Genomic DNA, 13,325 nt, shown 5'->3' with positions numbered 1-13,325 from the left:
TTTCCCAGAAATAAGCCCATTCATTGGAGCTTCATATCAAACAAGTTGACAAGTTGCAATTTTTAAGAATGTGTCTTTTAAAATATATATATATGTTTTACTTAAACAAGAAAAGTTGCTGATTACCGGACTGTTTCCATCACAATTATGTCCTAATAAAAAAACCTTTCAGCACAAAACAACAAAGAACAAAAAGTCAGTTCCACGCCAGAGACGTCTCCCACGCGTGGCTGGAAGCTGCATTACGTGGCTGGAAGCTGCATTACGTGGCTAACATGTAAATGCACCACTAGTGGTATTGTTAATTAGACCCCTGTTCGGTGGAGAGATTTTTTTACACTTTTTTTATCCACCATAACTTTTTTAATACCTGGTTATACCCAGTACCAGCTTCACGTGGCACAGCCAGCAACCAGCCTCACACTGGGGAAACCCAAAAGGTTAAATAGCTGTCTGTGAGTAGGTTACTGGCTCTGCACTTCTGTAACACATGATGTGCTGAAAAGCTGTGTATTGCGGCGGGATAAGCTCACGGGGCTCCGTGTTAAAATGGATAAGAAGTAAAGAGTGACACACTGTGCTCATTTGCATGTCATTACCCAGAATCCCTGGCTGCAATGGAAGCACTGTATGCTAAGGGATAATGGGGAAGGGCAGGGTTGCAGACCTGTCTGGGGCGTGTGACTGTGCTCACACGTGGTATTTTTATTTATTATGGCTAACTATGAAATGCATGATATCTGCCAGATAAAAGAATCATTAAATATGTTCCTTTGCCATATAAAAGCGAAGCCTTTATCCTCACTGGGCCCGGTACCATACATATAAGGCCTCGTCTCTGTTATTCTTGACTATATTGGCTAAGTGCTTAATCTGTCAAACAATTGAACGTTATCTTTCTTCAGCAGGGTTGAGATTTGAGAAGGAGCCTTAGAAAACGTTGCAAGCCGCTGGACCAACCCAGTTCCAAAGCGCTAAATTGTCTTTTTTTATATTTATGTTTACTTACCAAAAATGTGTTTTTCATTATACCAATTAAAACCATGTATATTAGCACAGTATTTAATACCCCCTAAATCAAGACATTCGTGAGAATAGTATCGCCCCTGCACGAGATCTTCACTGCTCTTGAGAATCAGGCTGTGAAACAAATATTTCTACTGATATATAATGTGCTCTAAAAACAGCCAACAAAATGCTACAGCTGCCTTGGGGGTTTCCCATGGGAATACACACACCAGTTATAGGGGGGTGCAGATTCCCATGGGAATACACACACCAGTTATAGGGGGGTGCAGATTCCCATGGGAATACACCCACCAGTTATAGGGGGGGGGGGAGTGCAGATTCCCATGGGAATACACACACCAGTTATAGGGGGGGGGGTGCAGATTCCCATGGGAATACACACACCAGTTATAGGGGGGTGCAGATTCCCATGGGAATACACACACCAGTTATAGGGGGGTGCAGATTCCCATGGGAATACACACACCAGTTATAGGGGGGTGCAGATTCCCATGGGAATACACACACCAGTTATAGGGGGGGGTGCAGATTCCCATGGAAATTCATACCAGTAATAGGGGGGTGCAGATTCCCAAGAGACCACACACACACACACACACACACACACACACACACACACACACACACACACACACACACACACACACACACACACACACACATACATACACCAGTAATACATTAATAGGGGGTGCAGATTCCCATGAGACCACACACACACACACACACACACACACACACATACACCAGTAATACATTAATAGGGGGGGTGCAGATTCCCATGAGACCACACACACACACACACACACACACACACACACACACATACACCAGTAATACATTAATAGGGGGTGCAGATTCCCATGAGACCACACACACACACACACACACACACATACACCAGTAATACATTAATAGGGGGGGTGCAGATTCCCATGAGACCACACACACACACACACACACATACACACACATACACCAGTAATACATTAATAGGGGGGTGCAGATTCCCATGAGAATACACACACACACACACACACACACACACACACACACACACACACACACATACACCAGTAATACATTAATAGGGGGTGCAGATTCCCATGAGAATACATACACCAGTAGAATTGTGCTCTGTCTGCACTTTAGACTAGGATAGGATCTTGTAGGTTTAGTCTATGAAATGAACCGGTGTCCAACAGAAAGATATTATTACTTTGTTACATTTTTCAATCTTTTCCTTAGTACTTAAAAATGTCACCTTTTTCAAGTAAGGCCAACATTGGTTTGTATTAGCTGACAGTGGTACTTATATGGTTGTCCTTATAGTGTTATAGTTCATAAACTGCAGTTTATAGACAGTACAGTATATACACAGGTAGCTTTACATCATATAATTTTAAGGCACTATTAAATGCAGAATGCTTTTCGATGTGCAAGAATATTATATCTAGAGAATTCTTACATACTAGCCAATATCACAGCTTTTTAACATTTCACACTTTTAGTTTATAGATTTTTTTATTGTCAGTAAATCTTAAAAACATAGGTATCCAAGATTTTACGCCCAAAATAATCTAAAAATATAACAATGAAATACATAGGTATAAAGAGGTACACTAAATTAGTTCAAATTGGGTAAAACATTGTAATTAATTTATACAAAAATTTAACTATTTTCAAAAATCTTGCAAAGTATCAGTAAGTCTATATTTTGCCATCAGGGAGACCATGTTACACCCTGGGGGTTTTACCCATTCCAAAGATGTTGACAGGCAGGTTTCATTTTATATGTATATAGTAAACACAGCAAACAAGTAAAATAAGTATGACATCATAAAAAGCGTGGGATTACAATAGTATGACATCATAAACAGGTCGGGATTACAATAGAATGACATCATAAACAGTTCGGGATTACAATAGTATGACATCATAAACAGTTCGGGATTACAATAGAATGACATCATAAACAGTGCGGGATTACAATAGTATGACATCATAAACAGTGCGGGATTACAATAGTATGACAAAAACAGTGCGGGATTACAATAGTATGACATCATAAACAGTGCGGATTACAATAGTATGACATCATAAACAGTGCGGGATTACAATAGAATGACATCATAAACAGTGCGGGATTACAATAGTATGACATCATGAACAGTACGGGATTACAAGTAGTTTGGTTTACCAAACAATGTATGTTACAGTAAGTGCAACACATATGATTTAAAATAACAAAATACTTAATTTTTACTACATTTATTTGTGATGCTTTGATGTGCTATAAACATGGAACATTAAAGACGCTCATTGTCTGCGTATTCCAAAGATTAGATCCACAGCTTCGCTGAAACATAGTTTTCAATAATTCAGTGATTTACTTACAAGAAGCAAATGCGCTTGGTTTGTTGTGTCGGGGGAAACCTATGCAAACGTCGCCTGGCGCCATCGCAAAGCCGACATTCTGTGAACACTTTCAATGTTTCAATTGCATAGAATCGTTTGTCTAAACAATGTATCATGAAACTGCAACCACAATAAATGGAAAACTTCAAACTCACGGTCTATGTCTTTTACTTAACCACAAGTATACCGAGGTACGAACCCGGGGCCCGGAGCCCAGCAACAATGTCCTGTCTGGTGGAATCAGAAGTAAGGATGCTTGCTGCACACCACAGAAAAATAACAATGATTTGTGATACATTTACCGGTGCTCCTCAGTCCCAGGGAAGACCCGCATTTCATCCGATATATCCAATGGAATTGATGAACAAGGGCACCCGGATTTCAATCATAAAGAATTTATCGTGCCATAGACCGCACAACGTTTTGGCCTGCTGGCCTATCACTTCACTTGAGAAACACGCACACACATACACACACACACACACACACGTTTTTCAAATTGAAGCATTCCATTTTCGACTATTTTTTGCAGATCTCTGTTCTTTTTCCGGACATTGGCAAATAAAAGACCCTCACAATGTGTTAAATATTATATGAGCATGAAGTAATGCTCCTTATACTCACTGCCCATAAAGAGATTGATAGAGACACACTGTATAATGCTCCTTAAACTCACTGCCCATAAAGAGATTGATAGAGACACACTGTATAATGCTCCTTATACTCACTGCTCATAAAGAGATTGATAGAGACACACTGTATAATGCTCCTTAAACTCACTGCCCATAAAGAGATTGATAGAGACACACTGTATAATGCTCCTTATACTCACTGCCCATAAAGAGATTGATAGAGACACACTGTATAATGCTCCTTATACTCACTGCCCATAAAGAGATTGATAGAGACACACTGTATAATGTTCCTTATACTCACTACCCATAAAGAGATTGATAGAGACACTGTATAATGTTCCTTATACCCACTGCCCATAAAGAGATTGATAGAGACACTGTATAAAGTTCCTTATACCCACTGCCCATAAAGAGATTGATAGAGACACACTGTATAATGTTCCTTATACCCACTGCCCATAAAGAGATTGATAGAGACACTGTATAAAGTTCCTTATACCCACTGCCCATAAAGAGATTGATAGAGACACACTGTATAATGTTCCTTATACCCACTGCCCATAAAGAGATTGATAGAGACACTGTATAATATTCCTTATACTCACTGCCCATAAAGAGATTGATAGAGATACACTGTATAATGTTCCTTATACTCACTGCCCATAAAGAGTTTGATAGAGACACACTGTATAATGTTCCTTATACTCACTGCCCATAAAGAGATTGATAGAGATACTGTATAATGTTCCTTATACCCACTGCCCATAAAGAGATTGATAGAGACACTGTATAAAGTTCCTTATACCCACTGCCCATAAAGAGATTGATAGAGATACACTGTATAATGTTCCTTATACCCACTGCCCATAAAGAGATTGATAGAGACACACTGTATAATGCTCCTTATACCCACTACCCATAAAGAGATTGATAGAGACACACTGTATAATGCTCCTTATACCCACTGCCCATAAAGAGATTGATAGAGAGACACTGTATAATGTTCCTTATACCCACTGCCCATAAAGAGATTGATAGAGACACACTGTATAATGCTCCTTATACCCACTGCCCATAAAGAGATTGATAGAGACACACTGTATAATGTTCCTTATACTTACTGCCCATAAAGAGATTGATAGAGACACACTGTATAATGTTCCTTATACCCACTGCCCATAAAGAGATTGATAGAGACACACTGTATAATGCTCCTTATACCCACTGCCCATAAAGAGATTGATAGAGATACACTGTATAATGTTCCTTATACTCACTGCCCATAAAGAGATTGATAGAGACACACTGTATAATGTTCCTTATACTCACTGCCCATAAAGAGATTGATAGAGATACTGTATAATGTTCCTTATACCCACTGCCCATAAAGAGATTGATAGAGACACACTGTATAATGTTCCTTATACCCACTGCCCATAAAGAGATTGCTAGAGACACACTGTATAATGTTCCTTATACCCACTGCCCATAAAGAGATTGCTAGAGACACACTGTATAATGCTCCTTATACCCACTGCCCATAAAGAGATTGCTAGAGACACACTGTATAATGCTCCTTATACCCACTGCCCATAAAGAGATTGCTAGAGACACACTGTATAATGCTCCTTATACCCACTGCCCATAAAGAGATTGATAGAGACACACTGTATAATGTTCACATTGTAACACCAGATCTGAAGTAATGACAATGGATTTAGAGAAACAATGTTCTAAACCCGGGGTGCACAAACTTTTCAGATCATGCCCTCCATGTCTGTGCTCCCCCTTTACTGCACCCCCCCCCCGCCCCTCCTTACCTGCTGTCGGGATCCACGCGTCATGTGGCGCGATGCCATTTGACCCCCGTGTTGTCATGGCGACGCGTCACGGAAGAGGCGGCTGGGAGCAGGTAAGGGAATTTGCAGAGGCCTCGCGCCTCCGCCGGCATTTAATTTACACGTTATGGGGAAGAGCGCAGGGGCTCTGCAACAGCCGCTCCCTCCCCCTAGAAAATCCCACGCCCCCCAGTTTGCGCACCTCTGTAATCTAAATAACACTTCAGCAGTGAGATACCAAGATTTGGAACTTGATATCTAACATCAAAAGGTTTACAGAGTGCTTGAACGAGTTCCATATTATCTGTACTCTTGGTAGAACTGACACATTAATTATACATACATCTCATGGGAATATGGATGTTGTCTAGATTTCTTTACTCCAAGCTCAAAAATCATGCGGTTTCCCCAAAATGGTAAGACCATAAGTCATAGACCAGAGTCATACATATTAATTCAACTGTGTTTTATAAGCTTACAAATGTGTGTACCTCATAATATCAATTCAATTTGCCTTGTAAAGATTTGATCTCTTCGTTTTTTTATTTAATTTTTAGGAAAATTAGAATATTTTCGCTCCGATCATTTTAACAGTAATATAAAATTAAATGGGAATATGTCTCCTATATAATGAAACTTCACATTTTTGTATTTGCTTCAAATATTTGATATAATTATCTTTATTACGTTCTGATGCAGGGAGTATATTGGCAAACATCTAGTTAAATATTTCTAATATATTTTTGGTTATACATTAAATAAACAAAACTTAGCTGCAAACATCAAATAAATGTATTATATATACAGTAGCAGCCCGTGTGTGTGTGTGTGTTTATGCTGCGATTGTGCTACAATATGAGCATATTTTGAAATGTAAATATGAAATGAAATAATATAATAATATACTAATGTTCTGACGTTCCAAGCTACATGGACCTTGCTTGAAGAACAGGCTCTTTTTAGATTCAATGTTATTTGTATAGTCACTGCGATATCATGCTCTATCTGTTACTGTAGCCCTTGGCAACGTTGGCGCACATTCACTTTGTGCTCCAGATTGAATCCTTTCATTAAGAGATGTATTTCAAGCTCACACCGATGGTGTCCAGAGCAATGCAGGATAAATGCCATGGTCATTATCTACCAAAATAAGATACACGCAGTCCCTACCCATCGCGATGGGAATCACAAATAACCACCGTTACCTGCACACAATCTTTGGCTCTCAGGATACGATGTCAGCATTTGTATGCTAGGGAATGGTTTGTTACAAAGTTGCGCTGGTTTCTGCACAATCATGAGACTGTGGAAAGTAATAACTTGCTGTAAATATTGTTCAGGCTTCTTCCAAGCCGCTTCCCGGGGCTCGTATCGGGAGGAAAGATGTGTCATGAAGGAGACATCACTGGGCGCGGGATGGAGAGCCAACGATTTACAATGGAAAAGAAGATTGTAATTCTGTTCCAGAGCATTGTACCAGGAATCTCAACTTCTCTCTTACATCCAACGTCATAACTTACATCGCAAACCAAACTAACAATGTAACTAACAAGGTAACGATGTAACTACATGTACCTATGTTTCACTTCTGAGGAGAAAACAAATATACCATCATCTTCATTTTACTTCAGATCTAACTTTGTGTAGCACCCTTGTATGCATTTTAACATAACAAAAGGTTGGACATCTTTTTAGAAAGGAAAGGTATACAGGCATACCCCGCATTAGCGTACGCAATGGGACCGAAGCATGTATGTAAAGTGAAAATGTACTTAAAGTGAAGCACTACCTTTTCCCCACTTATCGATGCATGTACTGTACTGCAATCATCACATACGTGCATAACTGATGTAAATAACACATTTGTAACAGGCTCTATAGTCTCCCCGCTTGTGCACAGCTTCGGTACAGGTAGGGAGCTGGTATTGCTGTTCAGGACGTGACGACAGGCACATGCGTGAGATGCAGTTTGCCTATTGGGCGATATGTACTAACTCGCGAGTGTACTTAAAGTGAGTGTCCTTAAACCGGGGTATGCCTGTACAGGGATATATAAAATAAGTAAACATGAGTAGGATGTTGATCTGGGGAATAATCCGATTGCCAATTCTTGGAGTCGGGAAGGAATTTATTTCCCCCCTTATGAGATATAATTGGATGCTATGACACTGGGGTTTTGTGTTTGCCTTCCTCTGGCTTAATATACTGTAAATACGGATATAGGATAAAGTATTTGTCGTCTCAATTGGATTTTTCCAGTGACCGCAGCCTGACTTCACCGTCGTGTCGCCGTCGTCGGCACTATAAGTGTAGCCTTAAGCACAGAGAAACGTTCTGTGAGAGAGGCCTTCGAAGGGTTGAATAGTGGGTTTGAAACTATAAACCAAATGTTCAAGACTCTCTCTGTCCAAGCCAGTGAAAGAGATAAGAGACTCTATGAATCAGACGAGGAGAATAAACAATTGGCCCAGGAAAAGTTAGATGTACAGGCAGCATTGCAGAATGCAGAGAGAGTGCTGCAAGAAAAACGTGTCTCCCTGGAGCAGCACACACAAGCAGAGAATATGCTGCAGAGCCAGCTACAAGAACTGTATGCGTGTCTGCAGGATGCCAAGGGGAAACAGGTGGATGCTGAGGAGAAGCAGCGAGTTCTGCAGGAAGAAAGTATCCAGACTGCTAACAAAGTAAAAATGCTGCAAGAGCATTTGAGTACCCAATGTGTCCCCTTAGAGCAGCATGAGGAGCTGAAGGCCACACTGAGCATAACCAGAGCCTCGCTGGAGGAGGAGCTTAGAGGCCAGGTAACTCTGTATGAGAGGGAGCACGAGGCGGCCCAGAAACTGAAGGAAGAGCTAGTGGAGCAGAGACACTGTTCCTTCCCCAACAGTCAGTACACCCAGTTCCTGTTGCCGAACCCTGCCTGGACCCCGACTATCCTGCTTGCTGCCTGTCACTGAACCCTGCTTGTGACCCCAACTATCCTGCTTGCTGCCTGCCACCGAACTCTGCCTGTGACCCCAACGATCCTGCTTGCTGCCTGCCACCGAACCCTGCTTGTGACCCCAACAATCCTTGCCTGCTCCCCGCTGTTCCAGCCACCGAGGTCCTACCCGCTCCAGGAGTCTCCCCTTGACAATATCCCTATAAAAAAGGTTGGACATATTTTTCAGATAGGAAAGATATACAGGGATATACCAAATAAGAAAACATGGAAAGGATGTTGATCCAGGGAGTAATCAGATTGCCAATATTTGGAGTCAGGAAGGAATTTATTTTTCCCTTTATGAGATATCATTGGATTATATTTCACTGGGGTTTTTTGCGCACTGAGGATTATTAAGTAAAAAATGTATATTGTGTCCACATTGATTTATAAAGTTGGAGAATTAGAACACACACACACACAGTAATAAATGCATTGCACTTACATAAGAGGAACTGTAGCATTGCACGGGAGACTGGGAAAAGTGGCTGATGGGAACAGCTGATCATACAGTCTGGAACGTGATCACCATCGGCTGAATGTTACTCAAACTTGTCTGACACCACAAATAGGAACGTGCTCTAGAACCTCACGTGGCCTACTGACCATGTTCTCATTCATTGCTAACTTTGTGTAAATTGAAAAATGTTCTTCTCTGTTTTTCGCTCCTATCTTATTTCTCTGATTTAACTGTAACTCCATTTAATGAGTCTTTTTAGTGCCCTAATATCCTGGCTTCCAATTAACAAGAATTAACAGTGGTTGATCAATAGTACTCAACACAAAGGGGTTTTTTTCAGAGCTGAGAATGAATTATTTTAATTGCGATTGCTTTTTCTTGTTAGTGCCCAGAATAGAAATTCTGACCTGTACACGTGAAACATATTTTGCTGCTACATTTGTTTAAAGGACGATGTCTAATTAGCCAACGGCTGGAGTCGTGGAGCAGATCTGCCCTACGGACATTATTCAGCCAAATAATGTGTACACAGCAAAAGGGTCTTGTTTATATTAATTGTACACAGATCTAACAAGCATTATAACTCCTGTTAACTACTGTAGGATTAACACACAAATAACACAATAAATATCTCATCCACTAAGGCGATAACGCGCGCATTACCACCGTTTTCCAATGTTTTCCAAAATGTTGTTATAGTGTTAATTAAGTAATAATCCCCGAAGAACAAGACATTACTGGCTAATAATGCCCTGGCTGGAATAGTTGAAGCCCCGAGGCGAAGCTACACATTTATCTGGATATATATTTTGTTCATGAGCATTATAACAAGTTATTTGGACACTATCAGCTCACTCTAGAGCACTGTTTTTTGGGAATTAGTTCCTTTTTTTCTATCCTACAATAACGCAACGTTAACCTGTTCTAATGAGATGTAGTATAGCCTTTGTTTTTGCATATCATTAGCCTAATTAATACGATGTTAACTCATGGAACATAATATCCGTTCCTGTTTTATGTAACGTCACAGAGCTTTGTGCAGCTAGAACCGTGCATATGACCGGAAGTCCCACAGGGGGGAAGTGCGCTGAGCAATGATGATGGAGGCTGGATCACGTGGGAAAAAAATCAATTTTATTCTAACCTGGCAGCAGAAAAATCAGTGCAATGTTTGTGAAGAAAGAGGTGTTGTCTGATAGCGCTCAATCTAGACTGTGATCTTTCAAATAAAAGATCTTAGAGAACAATATAATAAAGTGAATTACCAGAGAGGTAATACCGGTATACACATACACGCCCAGAGAGGTAATACCGGTATACACATACACGCCCAGAGAGGTAATACCGGTATACACATACACACCCAGAGAGGTAATACCGGTATACACATACACGCCCAGAGAGGTAATACCGGTATACACACACACCCAGAGAGGTAACACCGGTATACACATACACGCCTAGACAGGTAATACCGGTATACACATACACGCCCAGAGAGGTAATACCGGTATACACATACACGCCCAGATAGGTAATACCAGTATACACATACACGCCCAGAGAGGTAATACCGGTATACACACACGCCTAGAGAGGTAATACCGGTATACACACACACCCAGAGAGGTAACACCGGTATACACATACACGCCTAGAGAGGTAATACCGGTATACACATACACGCCCAGAGAGGTAATACCGGTATACACATACACGTCCAGAGAGGTAATACCGGTATACACATACACACCCAGAGAGGTAATACCTGTGTACACATACACGCCCAGAGAGGTAATACCAGTATACACATACACGCCCAGAGAGGTAATACCAGTATACACATACACGCCCAGAGAGGTAATACCAGTATACACATACACGCCCAGAGAGGTAATACCGGTATACACACACACCCAGAGAGGTAACACCGGTATACAGTACACATACACGCCTAGAGAGGTAATACCGGTATACACATACACGCCCAGAGAGGTAATACCGGTATACACATACACGCCCAGAGAGTTAATACCAGTATACACATACACGCCCAGAGAGGTAATACCAGTATACACATACACGCCCAGAGAGGTAATACCAGTATACACACACACCCAGAGAGGTAACACCGGTATACACATACACGCCTAGAGAGGTAATACCGGTATACACATACACGCCCAGAGAGGTAATACCGGTATACACATACACGCCCAGAGAGGTAATACCAATATACACATACACGCCCAGAGAGGTAATACCGGTATACACATACACGCCCAGAGAGGTAACACCGGTATACACATACACGCCCAGAGAGGTAATACCGGTATACACATACACGCCCAGAGAGGTAATACCAGTATACACATACACCCCCCAGAGAGGTAATACCGATATACACATAGACGCCCAGAGAGGTAATACCGGTATACACATACACACCCAGAGAGGTAACACCGGTATACACATACACGCCTAGAGAGGTAATACCGGTATACACATACACGGCCAGAGAGGTAATACCAGTATACACATACACGGCCAGAGAGGTAATACCGGTATACACATACACGGCCAGAGAGGTAATACCGGTATACACATACACGCCCAGAGAGGTAATACCGGTATACACATACACGCCCAGTGAGGTAACACCGGTATACACATACACGCCTAGAGAGGTAATACCGGTAGACACATACACGGCCAGAGAGGTAATACCGGTATACATATACACGCCCAGAGAAGTAACACCGGTATACACATACATGCCTAGAGAGGTAATACCGGTAGACACATACACGGCCAGAGAGGTAATACCGGTATACACATACACGCCCAGAGAGGTAACACCGGTATACACATACACGCCTAGAGAGGTAATACCGGTAGACACATACACGGCCAGAGAGGTAATACCAGTATACACATACACGGCCAGAGAGGTAATTCCAGTATACACATACACGCACAGAGAGATAATACCGGTATACACATACACGCCCAGAGAGGTAATACCGGTATACACATACACGCCCAGAGAGGTAATACCAGTATACACATACACGCCCAGAGAGGTAATACCGGTATACACATACACGCCCAGAGAGGTAATACCGGTATACACATACACGCCCAGAGAGGTAATACCGGTATACACATACACACCCAGAGAGGTAATACCTGTATACACTGTGACAAACGGCTTACTCCGGGGCTCCGCCGTCTGTCCGGGACTGTTAGAACACGGTCTTTTAGGGTAGGTTAAATGATGAGACGTCACGTACTGTTCCTTTAAACAGGCTATGCCTGGTTTATTCAGTCCCAGGCACTGAGACTGCCACAGTTTAAACAGAAAACAAAGCCAAACAAAAAGCTGCTCGTCTGAGCGATAACTTAAACTTAGATGTCCCTGACTCAGAGTTGGAAGTGGCTTGTCCACTTCCACCAACAAAATAAGTACCTTTGCAGTCTTTAGACAAACTAACAGAATGAATGAAGCGATTTGGGAAAGAGGCTTTCTCACCCCTCTGCAGTTCAGCAGCCTTCCAGGCTCTTGGGCGGGGCCCAGAGGAAACAGGAAACAGGTCTTATATACCTGAACTCTAATCAGCATGACAGGTGACAGAAAACAGGCAGCAGACAAACTGTGGAATGGAGTGCCTGTTCCACGAGGCTGCCCTGTTCAGCTTAGACAGGACAGAAACTGTTCAGTATCCTGGGAGCCCTGTATATGGAGTTTATTACCAACCCCTGGTTTCTGTCACATATCCTCCCCCCCAGCTCAGACCTCGAGGGGTGAGCGACCATGGATATTAGGGAGTGCATCCTTGACAACCCGTCGGCATTGCCATGTTTGTGCCCCGACCTGTGTTCCACAGAAAATTTAAAGGGCTGTAAGCTTAGGAACCACCTGGTCACCCTAGCGTTCTTCTCCCTATTTTGACACATCCAGG

At 41.9% G+C, this 13,325-nt stretch overlaps 1 protein-coding gene across 11 annotated transcripts in view; it reads left to right on the top strand.

Annotated features, from left to right (window-relative positions):
* The window catches only part of CALD1 (caldesmon 1), a 255,486-nt gene extending 251,889 nt beyond the window's left edge, over window positions 1-3,597 (top strand). For 9 of the 11 annotated variants that reach the window (XM_075603039.1, XM_075603040.1, XM_075603037.1 and 6 more), the window contains one exon: window positions 906-3,597. In XM_075603039.1, coding sequence (XP_075459154.1) covers window positions 906-934 — 29 coding nt within the window. In that variant the 3' untranslated portion in view covers window positions 935-3,597. The remainder of the gene's footprint in view (window positions 1-905) is intronic. The other 2 variants (XM_075603042.1, XM_075603047.1) reach the window with 1 other exon arrangement.
* Window positions 3,598-13,325: the final 9,728 nt, after the last annotated feature.

Source organism: Ascaphus truei, chromosome 5, assembly GCF_040206685.1.
Source record: "Ascaphus truei isolate aAscTru1 chromosome 5, aAscTru1.hap1, whole genome shotgun sequence".
In the NCBI taxonomy this organism is placed as follows: Eukaryota; Metazoa; Chordata; class Amphibia; order Anura; family Ascaphidae; genus Ascaphus; species Ascaphus truei.
The sequence above is the reverse complement of the archived record's forward strand: the minus strand, read 5'-3'. Positions and strand labels throughout refer to the sequence as shown.